The sequence below is a fragment of the Anopheles bellator genome, chromosome 2 (assembly GCF_943735745.2).
Source record: "Anopheles bellator chromosome 2, idAnoBellAS_SP24_06.2, whole genome shotgun sequence".
NCBI classification, from domain to species: domain Eukaryota; kingdom Metazoa; phylum Arthropoda; class Insecta; order Diptera; family Culicidae; genus Anopheles; species Anopheles bellator.
Window position 1 is genome coordinate 72761844 of NC_071286.1, and position 24823 is coordinate 72786666.

The 24823-nt window shown below is 49.3% G+C and overlaps 1 protein-coding gene across 1 annotated transcript in view; it reads right to left on the reverse strand.

The window, feature by feature from the left end:
• LOC131208004 (1-phosphatidylinositol 4,5-bisphosphate phosphodiesterase classes I and II) overlaps positions 1–24823 on the reverse strand; it is a 41886-nt gene that overhangs the window by 10276 nt on the left and 6787 nt on the right. The window contains exons 2-4 of the mRNA XM_058200647.1: positions 13437–13583; positions 9738–9875; positions 979–1112 (exon numbers count right to left, since the gene is read on the reverse strand). Coding sequence (XP_058056630.1) covers positions 979–1112; positions 9738–9875; positions 13437–13583 — 419 coding nt within the window. The remainder of the gene's footprint in view (positions 1–978; positions 1113–9737; positions 9876–13436; positions 13584–24823) is intronic.

Consider the following 24823-nt stretch of genomic DNA (forward strand, 5'->3'; position numbering starts at 1 on the left):
ACCGTCTGCAAACTGTATTTTTCCTAGGAACTTCGCTATTACTGACCTTTCCCGGGCACTCTGGGTTCCCCGCGGTCGCAATTATAATCAACTTTCGTCGCCGGAAGAGTGGCCATAACGCGGTGAAATCGATTCGAACGAGAGGCAGTGTCTTGTTTGGGCCTGATTGGCCTAACCATTGCCATTGAACAACTCTGTTGAAATTGTTCAAATTGACAAACATTTTAATGCGTCACTGCGGCTCAATAAACGGTAGCGCACGTTGTCCCATTAAAATCCGATTTTCCAACATCCCAAGCTTATCGTCGTTGGAAACCCCCCGACCGTCGCTCTGTATAGTTACATGCATCCAGCATTTTAAACGCCACGTTGAGCAGGAATTATGTAAATTAGTATTCGCCCAAGCGTAAAATGCTCCACAAGTGTCCGGGCCTAGCCCGGACCGGATTAGTTACCCGCAGGCTTAGCCGCAGGCATACTAAAAGCTAACCACATTTCCAACCACGCCGGTGGAAAGGGGATAAAAAATGGCCAACCATCACACCACGCACGGCACTCCGCTTGGGTCGATCGGAAAAGCGGAACCGCAGGAAAACGGCACGTGCATCCGCGGCAAACTGGTTGGATTGCAAATCAAGGAAGGCAAACAAACAAACAGAAACCACTTTCTTTTGCCGGGGAAAGAAAACCTCGCCGGGAAGCGCTCCGCGAGTGTTCCGGATGTGCAATTAAAGATGGAATAAAATCAAACTGCTTCCGTCCCGGCCACGGGTTCGGGCGTCAAATGCAAATGCTTCCACTAGGCGACGACGACGACGACGACACGATCCCTTGATAGCTCAATCAGCGTGTTCCGTTCCGTGATACTGTTCCGTGCCCTCGGGTCGTTCGCGAGGCAGCTGGAGGACCACGCAGGGCAGCGCTAAAATTGAGGTGGAAACCGAATCAGGGAAAATGTGGCCCGCAGGATTTACTTACTTTTTCACCGGGATCTTGCCGCTCTTGTCGACCTGCAGGCAGAGCTTGGTGTATGCCTTCTGCAGGAACATAATAGCCGGACCGTTCAGCTGGGTCAAGTTGTACGCCATTCGGATCAGCTCATCGCACCACAGCTGTAACGAGACGAAGAGAGAGAGCAGAGCGGCGTGTGATGATGAGAAACGGATGGGTCAAGGATGGGTTCCCGCTATCGGTGTCCCAGAGGGGCGAGATAAAAAAACATTACTTAAACTAGGGTTGTGCAAAATGCTGAGCTGAGCGTGGCCGCAACACATCCCAGGCGGACCTCACTCGGCGCAGCCAAACTTTTAATTAGTGCCATTTTTCACAAAAGTATGTTACGGCGTTAGAGGTGCCCAACAATTGGTGCCGGATCACACAAAAAGCCTGGCTCAGGACGCCGACCGAAGCATTCGGTGGGGCGCGAGTGCGTCACGTTTCGCGCATTCACTGACGTCATCGGAAAGGTCGAAAAAGGAATAACGATACATTAACGGACAGCCTCGGAAAACCGCACCGCACCGGGTTGGATGGGTCATTACGGTTCGCACCGTCGGAATCGCTCACTGTCCCCTCCCGTTGCCGTATCGGATCCGGTTTTACTTCCCAATCTTTACAGGCGTCAGAAGCACGCAAGTTTGGCGGGAAAGCTAGTCTGACCCGCAGTGGGAAAATTTATGGAACAATATTTAACGGACAGCACTTGCACTTCGCTTGGTGTCGCCGTTGCCAGAATTTAATTAAATGAAAGTTGCATACACAACTCCATCCGGGCGGGCGGCCAATGGGCGGCGTAGTTCAGTTGGAAAGTAAATATTTTTCAAACCAACCCATCCCGCAGGAATCGGTGGTCCGTCCGTCACTCACAGACCAAACATTCATCAACTCGACTGCTGCTGCTGTCGCTGTGCGGTCCCCTGCCACAGAAGTGTCTGACCACGTGTCCATCGTCACAAAAAATTCCCCAAACCCTCGGCTCTCGCTTTGGACTCAGTTTTGACTCTGTTGCAACACACATTTCCATTTCGTTTTTCTTTCACAGATTACGGACAACACATCCGGGGAGTGGCAGTCAAAGTAATTCCGACGCGAGCGTGTCGGCAAGCGGAAGTCGACGATCGTGGCGCTGTGCACTTTGCACAGTCCTGCAAGAAGTCGACCAACTAAAACTACACGACGTAATGGTGGAAAAAGTACGTCCACCGTCCATCGTAACCCGGAATCCGAGAACTGCACGGGAAGCAACGGGGGAGCATGACTATGAAAAAACTTTCGCTGCTCTGACCTACATCAATGTTTATCTTCCCACTCGTGCCCGGCCACGGGGCGCTGGGTCTGTCGATGCTGGGAAGCTCCACCGAATGGACCGACCGCTCACTGCCATTGGAGCGGGGTTCAATGTAAATCGAACGACCACACTTTTTCCACGTTCGCAAGTGGGCCAAAAGTTGGCCTGCCATTGGCACACAGTTGGGCAGAATAGTTGGCATTTTGCGGAAGCAAAACTTTGGTCTCCGCAGCCCTCAGGCCTGAAGCGATAACACACAGGAGGAGAATAAGCTGGCCTCTTTATTCACCGGCCACAACCCACACACCCACGGCTTTTATAATTGCTATCGCGCTGCCTGAATGGCCGCTGACTGAACTTTAGAAAGATTGTTTCGTTTTTTTCTGCTGTACTCTTTGCTCTCAAAATCCCATTCATGACACTCAAATGGCGAGGAGGGCCCCATTTAGACAAGGGCCCCCGATCCAACGGGGGCGGTGGGCACACGTTTAATGCTAACATTGTTGTTATCAAAGGAAAATGTAACTTTGGAATCGAATTAAAACACTGTCGGAAGTGCACGGGACACGGGTGGTACAGTCGAGAAGGTGGTTCCACCGGATAACATGCTGGAATGGAATAATAACATTAGTTCGAAGCATCGGGAACATTATTACAAAACTTTCACTTTGAACTACCCGGTGCCAATGGAAACTACTATCCGGTGCAGCCGGGGTTTTAAAAAGTCCTCTTCAGTCCATTTAAATAATTAACCCTCTTTCTCGGGACCGCTGCCGGTCCGGTTCGAAAGGCGCAGGCCTCATCAACAGGCTGTTGATTGAAGTGATGCTAAATTAATCCTTTACTCGTCAGACTCTTTATCCCTTTGACCCTCCACACGGACACACTCGGGGCCGGAAGTTGCACCCACGCTCTCTGCATTATTCAGAGACCGACCGGCACACGCACTAAGCCCCTGTTCCACTTCCCGCGTTCCATCCCAAACCCCAAACCCCCGGTCACGCTACGGCAGAACAGAACGGGAACCTATTTATCTCTGCACCCAAGTAGCGCCACCAGGGCTATAAATATGAAATTAGGAATCCTTCATCGCACTCATCCCGGTGCCGTAAAATAGGTCAGCTCTCGGGGGAGCAGGGCCCCCCGTTCTCGCTTCCGCCACACTATTTGCTTATCATAACGCGACGTGGCAAGCGTGAACGAGGACGACCATCATCCCGAGACCTCACGACACCACAACACCATGTCTTATTGTTCCTCCTCGAGCGGGGGCTGTTGCAGTGGAGCGCATCATACCCCTGCCCGGCCCGGCCCGGCCGTTCCGGTACAGTGCCAAGGACACGCATCGAAGGCAGACACTGGAGCTCGCGTGTCGCGCAGCGACCGATTAAACACGTAAGCCCACCGTTGCAGCTGCTCCTGAGGCTGACAGCACAGACAGCCCGGTTCCGATCGGGACGGCCGGGAATAAAATCGTCGAAGGACGCCGACAGACGGCAACGAAAATGAGCAACGCCACGTACGCGCCCCGCCTGTGGTGATGATGGATGTTGGAAACCGCGTCCGCCCCGCGTACTAAGATAAATACACGCCAGGCAGTGTAACGGAATGCCAGGATTGGACCCATTTTTCAATATTTACACTTCCCATTTTTACCGCCACGACGACTGGAGTGTAGCACGACGTGTCTTACGCTCCTGCCGGCGTAAGCAAAATATTTGGGCTATCAATTTCCGGTGGATACAATCTTGTTAAAAGCGGCCACCGGTACACGTGCTTATTGATTGCAACGGTACACCATTTGTTTCCATGTTAAGAGTGGCGCCATCAGCGAGCAAGGAGCGAGGAGGGCAACGACAGAGTGGCTGGCTGGTCGGGGACACCGAAAAGTTTACCTCAACTTTAGCTCAGCCCTCGGATGGCCTTCACATACCCAAAGGCTATTAGCTGCTGCTGCCTCGAAAGTGGTCAAAAATTATCAAAGGCCAGGCCAATCACTGACTGACAAGGCCCGGCCCGCGTTTACTTGGCGAAACCGCACCAGCCTTTCAAGGACGGTGTGGTGGTGTTGTGTGCGTAAAACTTTCCCAGTGGCCGCGATAAACATTAAATTAATTATTTAACTTTCTTCATTAATCAACTTTCCGAAACGATTCCATTCCGGCGTCGCGTCGGGAGTCCTTGCAGTCGACAACAAAGGTCGTAACGGCGTAAGGCTCGGGCGTACGGAGCGGGTGGTGGCGGTGGCTAGTAAGAAACAACACACCGGCTTTCCGGCAGAAGGCAATTTCCGTAATGAACCAGACGACTCGCACTCCGGGTCGTGATAGGTCTTCTTAACAGTCCGCGGCCGGGTGCGAACATAAGTTGGAGTTGAATCGAAACTTTACGAGGGGTCATAAATGACAAACTATTCTGTGGTGGTGGTGGAACCACCCGGTTCCCACTCGATGGCTGTTTAACGTCTTGTGGCGTTTCTCCCATTCAACAGGACGGCTGAAACATTCTACTTCCAAGGAAGCACTCTACCAACACTCAGCGCTCCAAAGTAATTGGAATTGGAACGATTAAAATATGAAAACTATTTTCCAGAAACAGCATTTTGGTCCGTTGGAAAAATCGAACAAACTGGGCTCAAAATGGACTACAAAGTTTAACGTCACATCGTTTTATTGTTCTCCGCTCTCCAGCAGCAGCAAAGTGGAATGTCAATGAATTCCCGGTTTATTGAATCAAGTCAAGAGTCGTTATCTATCTCATTCCGTGATTTCTTGAATGGTTCCGGGTAAGTTGTTTCTTCCCCAGCAACTGCACCAACCAGGGTATGTTTCGATTCATCAGAACTAACGAAGCAACATAAACGCCGGCACAGATACCCCACCAACGGGTAACCATTTGTGGTGACCGATTCTATAAAAATCCCTGCTGGCCAAATTGTGGCAGAGGACGAGTCAGAAAAGGATGGTGGTTCACACAAAGTTGCTTTACAAAAGACAAGCGCGCGGCAGGTTCTTGCTGTGTGACAAGGAAACAGACAGGTCCTGTGCCACAAATGAACTCATGCATCCGCGTGCATGTGCAGCTGAATGTGCAACGTAATGAACCTGCATCAATTATGAAGCTCCCTCAACTCGGTGACGACAATCACAACCCTGGAGAAGGATAATCATTTGCGTTGATTCATTACTCATCCCTCTCAGGACCATCGTCCTTCGAGTGTTCAACAAACGACTACATAAGAGCCGTGGAGCGATCCAAGAAGTAGAACCTGTCAGAGAACAAGACAAAAGAGGGACAAAGAGAGAGAGAGGCAGAGAGAGAGATAGTCCAGGACCATGCTCAAGTGCCTCGGGCAGAACATAGTAGTCAGTCAGAGTATCGCACGTTGACGTTTATGTGCCAAGCCCGACATGCAATCGCTCGGAGCAAGTTATCACTTCCGCGCCATAGTTGTGCTTTTTCCTTTCGGCTCCAAACGAGGGTTTCCATTTCCGTAGGACAATGGCCCAACAAACAATATTTTTGAGCACACATTCGTGCAACACATTCTAATTTGTGCCACCGAGTGAAGTTTTATCAATCCCGGTGCTCGATGTCGATTCCCTACTCTATACAGGACTCGCTCCAATTAACCGGCACACGAGCACGTAATCTGCCTTCCACGGTGGCACATTACGTAAACCGACGGCAACACACTCACACATGCTCTTCTTGTCCCCAATGGCAACCCATTGAGCGGATTTTCTGGCGCGGAAAATGCGGCCAAAAACGTTTGGGTAATTAAATTGAAACTTGCTCTTTGCAGTGTTGCGGCTCTGCGGCTTGCTCGGATGGGTTAGGATCTTAGTAACGCGATTCCAGAAAAAACCCGTAACTGACAGCAATGTCACTCAACTTGGGTGGAAGGGGTTCGTGGTATTTGGAACCGTATGTGAAATTTAATTTTTAAACGCTTTCCTTCAGTGTGAACATATGCAAGGACGACAACGCTGTTTTTGTCAGTGTCGATCTCAGAGTCCCTGAAGAGGCCGCTGAAATGACGTCAGAGCTCGCCGAAATGACGTCAAACACGTACGGGCGTAAGGTCCTTCAAATTGTTTGTTAAACGACATGAAATACATGAATAACAATCAAAACATTATTGAAAAAATTACCGAATTACTCACTATCCGATTCCTCCGGTTTTATGACCCAGATTTGTACCGCTTACTTCGCCTACTATGCTACTCAAGGGTGAGCTTATATCCACAGCCAGTCGTGTGGCCTTCCAGTGGCCCGCACATAAGTAGCAGCAAAGGTCTGAACAATCATTTTTGTGACCATCGCATAGGGGAGGCCAATCCTCGACAACAGCTTCTTTCTGGTTTATTAGTCATATGTTGCCTTTTTCAACGGTTCTCAGCCCTCCACATCCCTTCTTATCGCTAATGTGGTTCCCAGCACTAGAGTCCTGGCAACCCAGCGCCATCATCATCGCGACCATCGTTGTTGTCAGCGCCTGCTCCTGCTCCTGCTGCTGAGCACAATCTATCATCGATCAACCAGCTCCAACTCTCTGCCTCTCTTTCGCGCGCCTTTTCTTTCTCTCTCTCTCTCTCTCGCTCTCTCGGTTGGATTTAGGTAAAATATATCAGACAGCCGTAAACCATAACGAGCGTTGAAGAAAAACGGCCTTCCATCGTGCCATCAGCGAAGGGGCACTCCCCGCTGTAACCGGAAAGTGTGGGTGCCGGAAATGGTTCGCCCCGCGCTTTGGGTTTCCCTTCGCCGACCAATCACAATAACAAGGACACAGAGTTGTATCGATGGTCCGCCAACGGACTGACGGACCGACGGTGAAGCTTGTTGGGTGTGTCCTCACCAGGACCAGCGCCTCAATATTGCCCGTTCACGTTCCACACTTAAGTCGATGTCCTTTTCGCTTCCTGCTGTCTGTTCCACCCGTTCTCCGCGTTGCCCGCGGTCGGGAGGAAAATTACCCGCTGTGACACTGAGATTGAATCGTAAAAAGAAGCTTATATTGTTTACCACCGCCGGCGACGTCTTGCGACGATTGCTGCTTAACGCGAGGCCTCTCCTTGGCCACTTTTTCTTCGGTCGTTCGCGGCACTACTACCTTGCGCCGTTAGCTTTGAAACACGTCGCCACAATCATTTGCCGGGCGATGGCAGTGTTGGGGAAAAAATAAATCAATCGCACAAAGCCTAACCCAAGCCAATCAGTCTTTTTTAATAGAGATGGCCATTGCAAAATATCAAAATAATTTAAAAATATGAACAAACGGGAAAAGGACAATAAAACTGAGAAAAATGTGTACAACAAACTACGAAACCGTATCATGCCGCGTGAAGCTCACAAATAAAAACCTCCGAGCCAAGTAAAGCTCCTCGCGTCGCCTCAGACGAATCTGAATCTCAGCATCTCAAATCGGAACAGAAAATCGCCTGAAAAGGGGCGCTAAACAGTCGAGGATTTGGGCATAGAGCCTTGGCAGCGAAAAACAAACCCTGAAGACGATGAAGGATTTGGGGGGCCTTGTAGACCCTCCACAAAGGAAGCGACGCGAGGCCCAACCAGTGAGCTAATGGAAAAAAAAGATGACGAAAAGTTGCCACGAACATGATGAGCCTTTGTTTTCCTTCTTCCTAATCCTTCATGTATAATTCAAGCGATAAAATAAAACTTCTTTCCTCAGTCTCTGGACTGTCTTTAGTTTATCTCCCGACCCGACTATGAAAACCCAGCAATTTGTGCAACGCGGCGGGCGATTGCGTTGAAAATGTTTTGAACAATCACTGGCTATGGCTTGGGATTTTATTTATGTTAAATATATTTACAATTTTACGGACTACATCCAAAACAGAGAATCGATTATTTTCAAGAAGAGTTGGAAAATTATTCTGCCACTTTGTAGAGTGGATTGAATTTTATGTCAACCTGACTCGATTGAAGTCTTGTTCGAATGTCTCCGTTTGCTGTCGCAAAGATGTGCTTCGCAAAAGTTGCCTCTAAACGATCGACCTTTAAAATCTTTCGCGGAACGACCACCACCGGCCAAAGTGGACCCTGCGGAATTATGAATGACAAAACTTTTCTACCGGGAACTTTCGGGTTCTTGCACGGAAGCAACTTTCGAGAAAAGCAAAAACCAGCCATCGGTTAAGCGGCCATCTCCATCTTGTTTGAAAACAATAACTTTGAGAACCCGTTCCCCAAAGGATCATTAAATTTTCAACACCTTCAGAAGGTGCCGGGGCTCAGGGACGACGTTTCAATTAATCGATTCAAAATGAGATTGAAAAAGTAGGCAGAAGAGTGGCATGTGTTTCGGCATGTCCCAATGCAGCCACTTGAAGCAAATGATGTTTTAAGTCACGGTTGGACCCGCGGCCCATCTAATGGCACTTTGCGTGAATCCACCACCGACTTTTGACCCACTCGTGGGCAAAGTGCAAATGTTTCTCAACGCAACAAAAAAAAAGCCCCTTCCCACAATATTCACGTGATTTGAATCGAGCTTTTTTCCCTCCTGTCGAACATTCGGACCCGGCACTTGAACCCGGTAGCGAAAATGCTTCATGCAAATCAAATCGGACGTCAACCAACGAGAGGAACCCAATCGAGTTTCAGTATTTCAGAAATAGAGCAAACGAGGCGGCACATGATACCGTCACCAATTCCAATCGTCGTTCCGTTTTCCGCTCTTTGACGGCTGCGGCCTAATGCATCCACATTTATATTAGAGAGGGCACCGTCGTTCATTTTCCATTCAGCGGAACAAGAAACACAAACTTCCGGTTCTGCCACAGATAGGGCGAACGGGCACGCAACCGAACGGCAGGCAATATGCTACGAACGAGTTCCGAGCATGACGAAGCGCCTGGCGACTCGACCAGGCAGATCGTTTCCCGGAAATAAAAAAACGGGGCAACTGTACGGACACAACAAACAAAAAAGTTGTGCGACAACCCCGAAACCAACCAACCGACGAAGGCGGAGGGCAGAAAATGAAAACTTTCATGAATATTGAATTCACGAATACCGTCAATTTATTTCTTCGCAATGCTTCCGCCGCATGCATTCTGGCCTGGCACTGTTTTACTTTTCACCCGAAACTGAAAAAAAAAATCGCATCGTTTTTGTCGTTCAATTTCTGCAGTATACGAAACGCGCCGCGAGTTTCGGGTTTCATTTAGCCTTTTCTCTATTGTTCATAGGAATGTCTGTGACGCTAGCCAACATCTGAAGGTTGCTTATTGCTTTATATGCTAAAGATGGAAAGTGACCGTAAAGCGGGTACTTGAAGCTTTGCAACAATTTGGAGATAATTTGCTGTGCCGTGAGAGCTGAGTAAGAAATGCGTCACGCACCTTCGGACCTTATCTTCTACGGCAACGGCAAGGTGAAATCTTATCACTGTTAACTTATCGCACAACAAGCGTGTACTTACCCGGGCGATTTCTTTGCGAGTACAGCAAAAGTTGATAAAGTTGACATTCACGAAGTCGGCCCCATAGCACACGGTCACAGTCTTCTCCTCGAGCGTGTCCTGCGATCCCATCGTGACAATTTGGCGAAGTTTAATATCCTGCGAAGGTACGAGAAGGCAAAGGTTAATTTAAAGGTTAACACATTCATTTGCACGGCAAACATAGATATGATATGGGCTAACCCCCACACGTTCTTAAAGGGTTGTACGACCACGTTTAAATTCCGCAACCCATCTTTCTACCGAAGGCGAAGAATCCTTATATGGTTTCAACATACGCTCATAATTTCCTTCGCTTTTAAACCTTCCAAAAATAAAAGTTTAATAAGTGCATGATACTTGATTTTCTTCCATTTTGACAGGTCGATAGTAAATGAATTAACAGATTGAAATGAAACTTCACATACGTTCACATGAAGAATGTACCAACATAACAACATTAATATTACATTAAGCTAGTAGCAGCGCCCTCTGTTATTGATGCGCAAAACTTATTGAACAACTCAGTAAATCCAGAAAGTGTATTTTCCCTAACGAACAAAGGAGGCGACTTCGAACAACTTAAAGTTTAGTACACACCATCATACCACCAATGGAATGCTTTTGCAGTCAATGACAAGAGTTAGCATCTTCCTTAGCAACCTGTGCTCCGTCGTGGCGTGTCTGTTGTGCTCGCAAGTCTCGTTAGTGTGAGCAAACACTGTTCAATATTATAACTTGATTTTGCAAAACTCAATAAAGCGAGAGCCATAAACTCTAACCTGAACACATGAAAAGATTCTTACATAAACACGCCAGGCGTACCGTAGCTCCGAGCATCCCCATACTTTATTCGCTCACTCCTTGAAAGTTCGATAAACGTTTGGTACCCTAAGGGAGCAGGAAAAAGAAACGAACTTATGACTACATCAACCAGGAACGGGAACGTAGCGCTTGCGTTTTCCAACATGTCGCACCACCTGTAGTATAGTATTTGATCGATCAATTTTACTAGATGGTGTATTTGGTTTCTTTCTCCCGTTTCCTGCTACAGGCGGGGATGAGCTTCCCCAAGCGCACCGTGTTGTCTGGAGTCGGGCACCAAAAACCTATGTACAATGTAAATGAAACATGATACAGAAGTATCGTTCTGTGTGGTTTCTTTCGCGGGAACATCGATCATCGAGCGCCCGCCCGGAGACGGTCTTTTATGAGCGGAATCGAAAGAAAAACAACTTCAGATGCAAACAGCAACGGCGTGGGGTACATGAAAATGAAAAGTGCTTTTGGCTCTTTATTTCTCCATTCCGCGTGCCACTTTCTGGGTGTCACAATCCATGCGCCCGTAGCAAATCAAAGCAACCATCGCGCCTGTCTCGCCTGTCTGAAGCTGTCATGAAGACAATAATTTTCAATTTCAACACAATACACATAGGGCCGAAGAAACGCCATTCTCAAGAAGATAGCAAACACAATCCATTTGCAGAACGAGAAAGCAAAAATAGCGCTTCAAATGAAATGCGTTCCATTCTGGTGTTCTTAGTACACCGTTTGTTTAGCTCGAAAGCTTCATTTGCAATGCCGTGGTATTTTGATGAAATTTTTTTGGCTGGATTTCACAAACTTTTCACTTCAGTCCACTTCTAGTGCAAATTGTGCCACTCTCCCATCGGCCTTTAATGTGCCAACAAGCCTTGAAGCTTTCATCCATTTCACGCGCGATTCGGCGACAGCAACAGCCCCTGATCCCATTACACGACGCACAATCCCTGGCCAAATTGGATGTAAGCACGTGAAATAATTTTATCTTTTTAACACACCGAACCGAAAGACCACCGCCAGGCTGTCGGCGGTGAGGCTCACCTGAAGCTGTAGCTGTTATCCTTTGCATCATCCGGGTCATCATCGGTTGGGGGCTGGCCATCGAGGGGATCAGCCACCATTGGTTAAGCTTATCACCGGCAAGGAACCAGCACCAACCAGGGGCCAGGGGCGAATGGAAAGATTTCCCACTCCTGCGCAGCACGGCGCCCATTCAGGCTACAATTCTGCCCCGGCGAAAGAAGTCCCCATAACTTTTTACGATCGACCCAAAATGACCCGTCCGTCCCACGCAGCTAGCCTTGCTACACAATGACACTTTTGGGTCCCCCGAGCACCACCGCCACCGCTAGAAATGTGACCGTTGTCCGAAAGATATCGCTCGGAGTTTTCATCTTCATCAGGATCACACCATCACCACCATGATGATCACCAATTGGACCGACCGACCGGCCGGTGTATCGTGTTGCGCTTCGCACAGAAAGGACACAAAACGGCGAAAAAGATAAGGAATGTGGCACCCAGCGAAGGGCGTGAAAAAGGTGAGCTTTTCCGGGAGTCTCCGAGACTTTCCCCGGCGCTATTTTCGTGTTCCCATTTTTGGGGGACCGCTCAAGTTGCTGGGTGCATTTGCTGGGGCAAAGAAACTTCACGGAACGTGAACCAAATCTACGCACGCACAGGCAACCGCACCCCGATGGCCGATGACTGCGAAGGTGTGGTTGTCGAGGTGGAATATAAAGTACGGCAGTTAAATTTAATTGGATCACCGTACCGGTAAGGAGCGCTCACGAACGCACGGAAGTTGTAGGCCAGTCGGTGGCCTACGCAAAGGGAAAATTCCGGAGCGGCTCTGGTGGTGTAAACCGCTCCAAACACCGGGGGCCGGGCCAGGATAAACGGTGAATGATCGCATAATTAATTCGAGCCTATTTATCCGACGGTCGGAACACCGGCAACGAGAGTACTTCTCGTGAAGCCAAACGAAACGGCGAAGGTATCGAAGTTGTGTAAGGTGTAAAAAATACTAGAAATGAAGCCCAGGAATTTGTCCCGCTTTACGAATCTTTTAAGTGACAAGTTGGCCCGTAACCTGCACCCAACGGGGACACAGGATCTGAGTGGCGGTGCGTCGAATTTGATTCAGTTAATTGAGTTCGCCAACTTTCAAGGATGGAGCACGTGGAGCAACAATTCAATCTCCACAAGCGACCGACCAGAGGCAGCCAGGCTCCCCACCAGCAGCGCGGAAGAAGAAATGAATAATTTCTAATTATCCATAAATTAGTGCCCGTGTAAAGTTCCCGAAGCCTTTTGCCAGCGGGACACGATTTTACAAGCCCCAAATCGGTTGCGACAACTAACACTCTGGCTTCGGGCCGCGGGCGCAGCCCTCGTGAGAATTGAAATTTATCGCTTTCCAGGGAGCTTTTGATGATGATTTGTGGGCTCACGAAGGATTGCATCGATTTTCGGCCCGCGAGCCGCGAGGCGGGTGTATAATTCGCGGATTTTGACACCTAATCGACCATCCGCTGGCTGGCTGGCTGGCTGGCTGGCTGGTAGCTAATCGGATGGATGAGTTTAATTACGGGGCGCCCGTAGTTTGATGCGAATGATTAAAACAACTCTGCGCCTAAAGTGTACTACTTAAATGCTAATCATTGTCACGGGTAAGGACAGCGCAGGCCGGGTATCTATTTCAAACCAATTACGGTTCCATCATAATCAAATTAACTTTAATGTCAATCACGTGCCAATTTATGGCGCAGAAAAGGCAGCAGGGCGGACAATAACTTTTTCGCTGCGTCCACCACCACCACCACCACCACCACCACCACCACCACCACCAAAACTTACCCTCGGCTTCTTGGCGTACTGTCCGGTCCGGACGTCGCGTATGGTCGCAATGTCCAGCATGTCCATCTCGTGGTTCTGGTCGACCCAGTAGAGGAAAAAACCTTTCACGTCGACGCGCAACGTTACCGGTGTCCCGTTGCAGGAGTCCTGAAAATAGAATGCGAAGACAGCAAAAGCGTGAGACAAATTGTAGCACAAAATAGGACGGCACATCAATCGAATTCGGTCGATTCGCCGGAACGCGGTACTGTTCCGTCGTCGCCGTCGGTTGTTGTTTTATCTAGTGACTGGTTTGTGACCTCTTATCGACGCGCGCAACTGGACCCACGGAAGAGGAGGTCCACGATCCTCCGGAACAGTCCGGGCCGGTCCGGGCCGGTTGTTGGCCCCTGCCAGTGGACGAAAATTATCGCTAAAAGCTTTTCGCAATAACCTCACATTTTAACCTCACTACCGAGCGAAACGCAACGCAACGCGACGGCGGAGCGATCCTTGGCGCGCAATCCAATTAGGTGTGCCCTCGAGTTCGACGCGTTTTGACACCGAATTGGTCCCTTTATTCGGCCATTTACATGCCCAGCCAGCCAGCCCATTGATCGGTCAGCAATCTCTCGCCAGCGCTTGGGCCGTGGATAGCGCCCCGAAGGGTTGTGATTTTTACGGCTACCCGTTCGAGTTCCTTTTCTGTTATGCGATTTCATACCAGCAATTGGCTTAATGTTGCGGGGCACGATGCAGATGTATTTTCGATGTCCCGAAATGTCCCGAAATGAGTGCTTTCTATATGGCCACCATAATTAACGTTCCAACTTGCTCATCTACTGGAGAGCGAGTTTTGTTAAACAGTTTATCATAATTTTGTTTTTTTGTTGAACGCCAATGCCCCGAATAGGATGGAATGACCACAAAGCGGGTCCCGGGTTGCAGCACACAACAACGACAAGTGAAGTGGCTTCCTCCACCGGGTGCTATCGATCTTAACGGTTCATTTAAACCCTGGCAACCGAAACGACGAACCATCGCAGGTCGAATGCCGTCCTTAGCGTCCAGTTTCCGGCGCTGGCAAGAAGAGGAAAGCCCCATCGCACAACAACGGGGCTGCGTAATCACAATTCTGCCCGATCGGGCATCATTAATGGGGCTAGAACTTTTGGGTATCCCGCAAAGGATGCGGGGCTACACTCTGATGTCGCTCTGCCGTCGCTGGCCAAGGATTAGATAAGATAGATAAGCCCCGCGGGGTGGCTCACAGCGCCCAAGCCTCCAAGCTGATTGATGGTCATTTTTAAGCCAAATAAATTACAGGCACAATCGTAGCCGACTTAAAGTATTAAGCGTGATAAGAGTGCGGGCTTTGATATCAAGGAAGGTAATAAAAGTTGCCGACAACACTGTTCCTGTCTAGCAGAACATGAATTTAAATGCGCCATCTTATGAAAGAAACGGCACAAATCATGCTAGATACTAGCGCTGGGGCACAGAACTTGTTGATGACTTCAACAATGGGGTTTGCCAACGCTTTTAGCTTCCAGCAGCAAAGTTCCGGGCCTCCATCACCGGTGTGGTTTTACGATAGAATCGGAAATTTTGATTAATATGTAATGTGCTGCCGGTGTACGCGGGAAACGCGCGCGTGTTGGCTGTGGTAACGGCAGCGAAATCCTTTTCGCGGTCTTGGCTAACGCATTAACGCGAAAAACACCGACAGGAAGCGGTCCCATTTAAGGCCCCAACATATTGCTGCTAACAGACAGAGCGAAACGATCCATCAAAGAGGTTAGCATAGCGGCCACATGTTTTCGGTACGTGCCGTGCCTAGCGGCTCGGTCTGCAACGCGCCTCTGTTGGACATTCGAGGACCTCGAACCACGTTTAACAAACCTCACTTGAAGTTGCTTTTGAACCAACCACATTCCAATCTCGCAGCAGCCCCGTTTTATAGAGTCACAATCTGAACCCCAAGCCGCAAGCCAGAGGACCAGATTCGTGACTTCTGCCCCGGATGTCGTGTCTTCAAGACGCGACGGCTAAAAGGCAGATGATGTGCTGTTCCTTCTGCACGTGCCAACGCGCGAGGAACGCTTAACTTTTTATCGCATTTCACACGATTTCGGTCCCCACGCACGGACACCTTGGGCTTCACTTTGTGTAGCAATGTAATGCATCCTTGGAGGATGCTTCGTACTTCGGTGCTACATTGTCCATTGGTTTAACCCTCCGCCGCCAGGTGGTGGGGTTCGGAGAGAAGCGTGATCTATCCGTTTTACAACCCACGACCCACGGCGTGTAAACGTACACACGCCATTTTGATTAGAGTCCGGGGTACGTCCGTGGTAGAGTCCCTATTCGTTCGACACGACACGACTTTCGTGGCAACAAATTGATTCGAAAGAACAATTGGCAAGGCGAGAATTCTCCGACGGTACAAAGCTTCTGCAAATGGTTGCCGTTTGCGAAGAAGGCCAGATTAGCCGCAATGTAATTTCCTCACAGTCAAAGGCGCTTAAAGGAGGCTCACGGAACCCCCATCGTTTCTAATCTTAATTTCATAAATATTTCAAAACGCCCCCCCGGAAGCTGGAAGTGGTTTTACACCGGAACCTGTGCAACCGGTGGTGGCCGGGGAATCATTTTAATCAAAATCCCGCAACCCAGATGGTGAATGGAAACACCCTTTAGACCTTAGCAGCAGAAAACAACCTTCTTTGTTCGGCCAATAGAACAATGAGCCATGGCACACTAGACTATGCAGTAATGCCCTTCGTACAGCACATTCTGACAAGATTACGGAATGCTATATGGCCCACCGGGTTCTACGAAAAGGAGGCCTCTACTTCCCTTCCCAACCACTTGGCTGCACTTGAGAACTCACAAGTAATTCCGATTATATTCTTCCGACTAGTGCCAGTGCCACACGGATTTCAATTACCGTCCCCAGCTGGTCAGCGTAGGTTGCTTTGTACTTACAGCATATTTCAAACCTCCGTACCACCAGCACCTGGCTGGCCAAAGCCCTGAACGGAAAAGTATTGTTAATCCTTATTCAGACCATTCAGAGTGTGAGAGGTGAAGGTTTTTTGGAAGCAAATAATGTGTAATCGTTGCCACATTACTGTCTGCTGCAAAGCAAAATAATGAACCCTGATAAAGGAGATTTGTTACCTTATGCTGGTCCATGCGCTGCATTGTCCGTAGAAGGTACGAGGCAGTTAGTTTTCCAATATTAGATAGTAATCTTCAATTTCAAGCAACGCAAAAAACCTTAATAAACCTTAAAGCACCTCTGGCGGGCCACCTTTTCTTCTGCCGTCTGCCATTTGCAAAACATAACACCGACCGTCTCGGAGGGAAAGTAATTTAAAATTCAATTGGTAAATCCATTACAGGCCGAATGTATAATTTATGCTCCTACCATCGTTCAGCTTTTGGGCAAGCTTTTGAGAAGCTTTGCCCATTTCCCGCCCGCCTTTGACAACAACAAGGGACAAGGATCCGAAGCTTCCGATAAAACGTAATGTCTATTCATGAGATTCGTGTTTATTGTACCTCAGTGCCATTGTGTTGTCTTCCACCATTCCCGGGGTGTTTGCCAACGTTTATCAACGATCGGTAAGCGATATGATGAATTGTTAGCGAAGAAAGAAACACCCAGCATTTTAGTTCCAAACATAATGGCGATACCTTCAGTAGAATTTAAGGTTAGGGCTTAACTTTTAGGATCCATTAATAATTTACCACCGACATGAAGTTGTTTGGCAGTTTGACGAAATTCTGCTTAAATCTCCAGCTGTCACTTGGAACAGCCCACATCCTAGTGACCATTGAGCAAAAAAAGGAAGTGAAGTGACTACATCAAGCAGATCTTTCTCCCGGGAGCATAGTTGACGGGGAAAACCTGATTAATTAAACAACCGATTCGATCTTGATCCACAGTTCCGCCACGATATGTACCGAGAGCCGTGAGAGTGAACTGTCAGAGCCATGTCATACCCGGCTTATTGCTCATTGATTGATTTTATCATTCCGCCGTCCCTTTCCAATACAATCGACGCTCGGAAGGCACAACCCGTTCCCTTCGCATCCATGCTGAACCGAGATGACTGCAGACGATAGCGGACAAGACGCGTGCGTGAGGCGACACCGTTGATAGATGAACTTTTTTCCCCGCTTCGTCAGCTCATCGTCCAGCCCTTTGCCCAGAGTGTGCCGACGATGCCGATGTTGATCGGCGAACATATCATAACATGACGGCGTATCGAACGGCAACCCGGACCAATCGAATCGGAAAGCGATGTACTGCTAATTGATTCAATTATCTCCATGGCCAAGATTTCGCTGCGGTGACCGCGGTCGGCGGCGGCATCGGCGACGTCGTTAGAGGGTTTCCAAGTGCACGCGACCGGACCGTAGCTAATTGATAGAAATGGACACGACGCAGGATCGATTTCGGAACCGCCAAAAGGGCCCTCCCCCACCCCTTTGAGTAACTCCACATTACGGAGCAAATCGCAAAATCCGGGGGATCCAGGGGTTTCCATTTCTGCAATCCATCATCGTCAACAGCACAGCGCCAGCGCCGTGACGTCTCAGAGAAAGATGAAAACTTCTTACTTTGGGTTGCGGTTTTTGGGAATTTATGCTTGCCAATTTTATGCCTTTCGAAATTATGATAGCCCTTGGCAGCATCGTAAACGCGGAAGCCCCGAACATAACGGTGGCGGGCGACTTTATGCGAGGATAAAGCAACTGTATGCATGCAAAATTAGCCAAACTGCGCGGACGAGTTTATGGCTCGGCCTGTACGGTCACCACGTGGCACCGAGAGCCATTTGTTTTACATTTTTCATGCCCATGCTTTCTGGCTCCCCTCCCCCACGGATCCATTATGGCCCGTTCCGTTTTGTTTGCCGTGCGCGTTCAAGTGTATAAACTCTCCTCACCATCAGCATTATGATGATGGCGTTTTGTGAATATGCCACCCGATGGAGTCATGATGATTAGCTCACAGATACACACGGGGTCTTTCAATAAACGATTGGTCTGGTCCGCGAAGGCGTGAAAAGATCGTGCAGCACGTCCCGCGCTCCGGAAGGAATTTAATATTTATGAAATTTCACCGACCAGGGCAACAGCTTCATGTAGAACCGTTTTTCCGGTTATCGCACCGCAAGCATATGGCGTCCGCGTGCCGTCCTGGGGCCGGAAGCAGAAAACTGGAAGGCGCCGGATACGCGTCAGGGATCGCGCGTCAAATCCCGACGAAGGCGCTTAATTGAATCTTAGCCCCGCACGCTACTTGCCCGAGAACCCGGACACACTCTCTCTCTCTCTCTCCCGTTTGAGAGGCTGGAGTGGCACAGGCTACGATGGCAATGGCGAAACAAATTAATTATCCTTTTAATTGGGGATCGGCCTCGAGCAGGGAGCCCACGCAAGGACTTCCCGTTCGCCTGTTGGTGTCCTTCACGCCTGGCGCTGCTGTTTCTGAAAGGTGCCGAAGGTCAATCATGTGTGGCGAACTCTACCATCGCACACGGTGTTGAATTTGAACGCTTCAACTACACAACTTTCGCGTGTAAAACATGTTCCCCAATAAACTACCGCCCCAGAAAAAAACCCGAAACCGAACCGAAGCATTAACTTTTAATGCATTCGTGTATGTCATTCGTTTCATGCGGTCTAACAAGTTGTTTTAGGCTGCAAACAAACCATCAAGACCACCATCGGTGCGCCATCATCCGATCCGATCGAGAGCGGCCGAACAACGGAAAAAAATAATTAGCAACCATCAAACTGGGCTTCGCCAAATATTGACCGAGTGTCAGCCGGCCGCTCGGGCAAGGAGGTTCCTCTACACCGGATAAACCAACAGAAGGGAAGCAAATTTCAATTTTCTCCCCACCGGCAAGCAATCACATGGCTTTCCGGCAAGGTCCAGCCAAGGGGGTATCGATTGGTTCGATCGCTCGAGCCACTGAGGAACTGTACCGGAGAGAGAGTGAGCTAAAAGTCGCCTCGAATGTGCGCTAAATCCGGTTGATAAAGATCAATTGAAAGAAGCTGGTACGGGTACGTTTAGACAAGTGCCACAGGTAAACACTGCCGGTTGTGTTTGTTCAATGTTTGAGACCAACCGAAACGGCCGCAGCAACAACATCTTGTGTCCGGTTGCGGGAAAAGAAAAACGTGAAAACCCCGGATCGGACCATGTGTTGGCTTGTTTTTCGCTGAGTAGGAAAAAAATAGAACATGGAAGGCTAAACTGCAAAATATTTTCCTTTTCACTGTACAGGACGGTTCCGAAAACGATCAGGACTTTCTTGGGACCCGAGGAACACATACAGTGTGAATGGCAACAAAAAGGCCATTTCAAAGGTCATAAATATTTCGTTTCTCGAACACACGAACTGCGTCCCAAGCATTTGTGGCATCCGGCAACACACCACCGGGGCACATTTTGCTTGCGACGGGCGAAGCTGGTTTTCCAACGAAAAATGTCGGAAAAGAATGCAGACTCAGGGAAGCAGCAGAAGCTAGTGATTAGAAAGTGGCCGTAGTAGTTCTGGAAGGTTTTTTTCTCTCTATCGAACGATACCGGCCGCAACATTACAGCAAAGCCGGTCGCCCTTTTAGCCCACAATCCCGGGACGCTCCCAGCGAAGGAATTCAATAAAAAGTAATCTCCCAGCACTCAGGTTTTCTCTTTTACGCATCGGAGGCGTTTTTTAAAAAATGCCATCAAACGAAACAGTGTGCCGGCCACAGCGTACCGGAATCGATAACGAGAAATCTTTATGAACTTCACAGACACTGTACATGCGCCCCAACATCAAAGCACCAAGCGGGGCAGAAGTAGATTTGATAATCATACACGGGTCGTAGGGTAAACAAACCCGCCCCTGGAGGGGGCGCCCGTCGTCGAGGGCTCATTATTTCCTCTAAAAAATAGCCTCTCGACATCTGGCCTCGAAATGCGGAATTTGAGAAGGGGAAAGAAAAAAGACGGAAACAGCTACGAGGGAACATGTTACCGGTTGCCATGGTTGCAACACAAACGCCGGCCAGCCAGCCGGGACGTTCAGTTAGACAAATGGAATATGTCAGAATAGATTAATTCGAAACTCCATAAACAGTCGACCCGGTGCGGCGGCGGCTAGAATGGTTCACTTTTTACGACTTTCGCCCGCCAGCGGCCGTTCGTACCTTTTTAACATGCCATTAACAAGGGTTTTGCCCCAAATATTTAGACACATTCTGCGAGGTTCGATAGGTTCAAAGGAGAAGTCCTCCTCCCCACACACTGCGGCTGCTGCACTCCGGAACTGACCTGTAACCACTGGGACACCTGGGTTCCAATCGTTACCAGCACCGTCGTGATGATTAGCTCGTTTAAGGCGTAATACGATACCGACGACGTGTAAATAGGTCACCCGTCAGAGACCGACTTGCCTACTAAGATGTGTCATGGCGGCGAGCCGTAACCAAATGTGTCTCCATTTTTCACGCCCAGCAACAAATGGGCAGCCACACGCATCCTGCCGTTCTCCAGCGACTCGAGTGGCACGCACCGGCTGCCAAACCCGGCCGCTTACATCAATAATTCGTCACTTGGCACTTTTCCGTCGGCATCCTGTCGTGCACAACTACTGCGGCGTGCGATTTCTTCCGCTCCTTCGCTTGCTTCCTGTAATTAAAAGCGTATTAATAAAACATTTTATCACCTTGCCATTTTTATTTCCATTCTGGGAAAGCCCACCCCGGGGCTATGATTTTTTCGCTGCCTTAGCTAAAGTGAAAATTAAATTCCACTCAGCCATCAATTATGCATCATGCCTCACGCGTTGTCGTTGTCTCGACAGCCACCGACTACGGAGCGGAGCGCAAGGAATTAAATGGAACGCGAGGCCTACCGGTGAGGGAGGCACTTTGTCATCCAACTTTCACGGCAGGTGACAAACGACCGATAGAGACACAGGGCGACCCTCAGATATCGGATTCTTCCCCAGAGCAACCGGGCGCCTCCATCAGGACGTCGTGTTCACCGTCGGTCGGAAACATTCAAATCTGAATCCCCCTACCGAACTGATGGCAACAATCTTTCAGCCATCGAAAAAGGCACACTCTCAAACATGGCAAATGCGATAAGCGATGCCGGCGGGTTTGCATCTGGTTTGCATTTGTCATCTCGTGCGCCCGTGCTCGTGTCCCGTGTGCTTTGTTAGGCCATTATGGCCAACCGCCCCCCCACGGGCGGAACGGGACCCAATTGTGGTGGCCCTGTTCGTGAACGAGACGAGCATCGGAGCAGCTGAATCTTATCATCGTTGCATCGCAAAACTGTCGCCTGCCGGAGCATTCCATACGGCGCGGCAGGACCGCGCGATACGTCGAGTGCAATCTCTGTAAACGACAACCGCATGGAACGTGGCGTGGAACGATTTGACAATAGCCGGTACCCTGCCTCTGGACGGCACGATACGGTCGTCGTGTGAATAATGAATTTTAAATACACATAACCCTATGCCTTTCCTTATGCACCATAATGTTTGCGCTTCGTGCGAAGGGATTGGAGATTAAAAATAAGATGCCACGTCGCAGACAATGCCGACCCGGATGCGGTTCCACGTGGGTTCCATTCATAGTATCCGAAACGTTTAAAATGCGATTGTGTCTTCAAATAGTTACGAACCATTTTCTATTCGGAGCCGGCCGATGGAGAGATAAAAGAATGTTGCTCGGTTCGGTCAAAAAATATAAATAATCTTTTCAGATGATAATAAACTACACCTCCGGGACCGGAATTTGCCATTTAAACGGCCGCGAACGGCAAGACGTAAACCACAAACCCGTCTTTTTTTCCAAATTCCCAAACACCAAGTCCACATCACGTCCGCGACTTATAAGAATACGCCAGCGAACGAGTAAACAGGCACCACACGTCCACCACGGGTTCTCGGTACACCCGTTTGGCCATCGACTCAGAGCAGTCGCTGGTGGCCGGTAGTTTGCCCTTGCCGGTCAAGAAATGACCCATTTCCGACGGAACGAGTTAACCGTCGGACGACCGGCTCCATCGGCTGCCGGGCCGGTCTTCGAGCACTTCAGCACCCGATCGCCGGTCGGCCGTATCGTAATCATGAAATTAAACATGAAATTTGTTTATCCACCTCCTGTCTAATGGTGCTATTAGCTGGCCCGGAACGCGCCCAGAGAGAAAGGGGGAGAGAGAGAAAAGGAGCGGTAGTTGTAACATGGTCAAAAATAATTTGTTCCCCGAATAACGGCGCCACCGCTACTCGCGGCGAGAGGACTAACCAAACTCACGTTTCCCTAAATGGCACGATTTCCCGTCGCCCCAGACGTCTTCCCCCATTCACACCAAACGGGTGGTTTCTGGAAAAATTGGAACCACTCGTGTGAAGCGTGCTCTCTCGATGGATGGTCGAGTACGGGACTCGAGTGCCGTCTGTTTTAAAAACATTTGCCCAAGTGCCGAAGGTGTGGCCGGAGTGTTTGGGGATTTTTCCAAGAATCCTATCCCCATTTTGATTGTTATTTCCAACCGGCCAACCTGAGCCAATTGGAACGTCCGCTTTGACTCGTAGCTGATTCGATACTCTCGCCACGGAGGTTATTTCAATATTGTGACGCAACGTTAGCCGTGGCATAAGACATAAATAAAACATCCCGAAACATTGATAATCAATCTCAGTCGTTCGGCCAAACATTCGGCCGTACGCTGGCGCATGGCGTGGCGCGGCTTGTGGTTTGTATTTTTTATGGCGCACATTTTATTTACAGCACTCGCGGGCGTAACAGGTGTTTGAGTTTTATTAATAAATAATGTATGTCAATACGGTACACGGGAGGGCTGCGAGAAGCGAGAAACTCGAGCTCTATTCCGTGTTTCCGCGTCCGGCTGTTCCTAAACGGTGCTAGGGAGCGCAACGATTTCTTAATTTTGGCCGCGGAGAGAGAAAGCGGCGCTGATGGTGGGAATTAATTAAAGCACGAAGGCGCACGCCGGCAACAGTGTTCTGCTGCGCTGGATGCAGATTTTCCCTTTTTTGTTCCACTTTCGCCACCCTAAACCACACCGGGTCCAGTGCAAATCCACTAATGGCGTAGCAACTACTTGTTGACGAGTGCGGACACCACCCGACCGGGCACACAATCACCGCCGAAGGAACAGAGCAATTACGAAGTTTTGTCGTAAAAAAATACCCATCAACTTGGTACCGCCGCCGCCGCCGCAGCCACCGCAACCCGCTATCACCCAGCACTGACGGAGTGTTGGAAAACGTAAGGAATAGAACCCACTTCCAATCGCGGGCCAGTGTCAACGGTGGATTCGAGGAAGTGGACGCTCAGACATTAAAAACGGGCGCCATAAAGAGTGGGGGCTGGCAACAAAATAAACTTTACGCCATAAATCAATTTAGCACATGGTGCGCGCCCCGTTTAGAGCAGCATTTTGCACGGTTTGGCACCGCTCGGTCGATGCGGAAAATTCTACGCGGGCCTGCCAAAAATTGTGCAAACCCCGAATCGAACCCGGATAAATGGCATTTCGAAGCGGACATCTAATTTGAATGTTGGGCCGAAGCGGAACGCTCCATAAATCACGCGTTGCCGACCGTAATACCCCAGCATAGATAATGCACGTCGGATTCGGATCCGGATTTCGAATCGTGCACGATTAGGTGACGGTTGATGGAAAATGATTGACCATCCAACGCCGGCGACGGCGGGTCCGTGTGGTGTGTTTACAGTTTTATGCTCAAACTAACCTCAAATTTTTTTTTAGCTCACATCTCCCAAACATGACCCAATTCTCGGCCTCATGCATATTAACGACAATCGAGGGCCCTCATCGAGGGCCATGTTGAGGGGCAAGCGCAAAAAACGCATAAAAATATCGCACCGTGATGGTGAGACGACCCGCAACGACCAAGTTCACTCTCATCCGTCACGTTCCAGTTGCCTCGCAGGTTGTGCACGCTTCACATCAGATCATCACTTCCTGCACATCCCGGGGATGGCGTGAACCAACCGCGTAAATCACGGACCCCGAGAGGTTCTCTGTATCCTATTTACATACACCACGCGCAGTTGAAGCGGAAAATCTTCCGGGTTTCTAGTTGCGAGCGAATAGGAAGGAATCACGAGCCGCAAGGTGCGGTGGGCACGATGCGTAACAGAAAGTGTCACCAGCGAAAGAACGACCACGCACCGACACGAGAAGAGACGCACTTGGCGAGATTAAGCGAACGCCATTTGCCGCTTTATTGCAACTTTTATGAATTATGTTTGCTACCAAGGCCGTGGAGCATAATGGGAGCCGAAATGATATAGCAAATAGAATTAGATACGCAATGGTGGGCTCC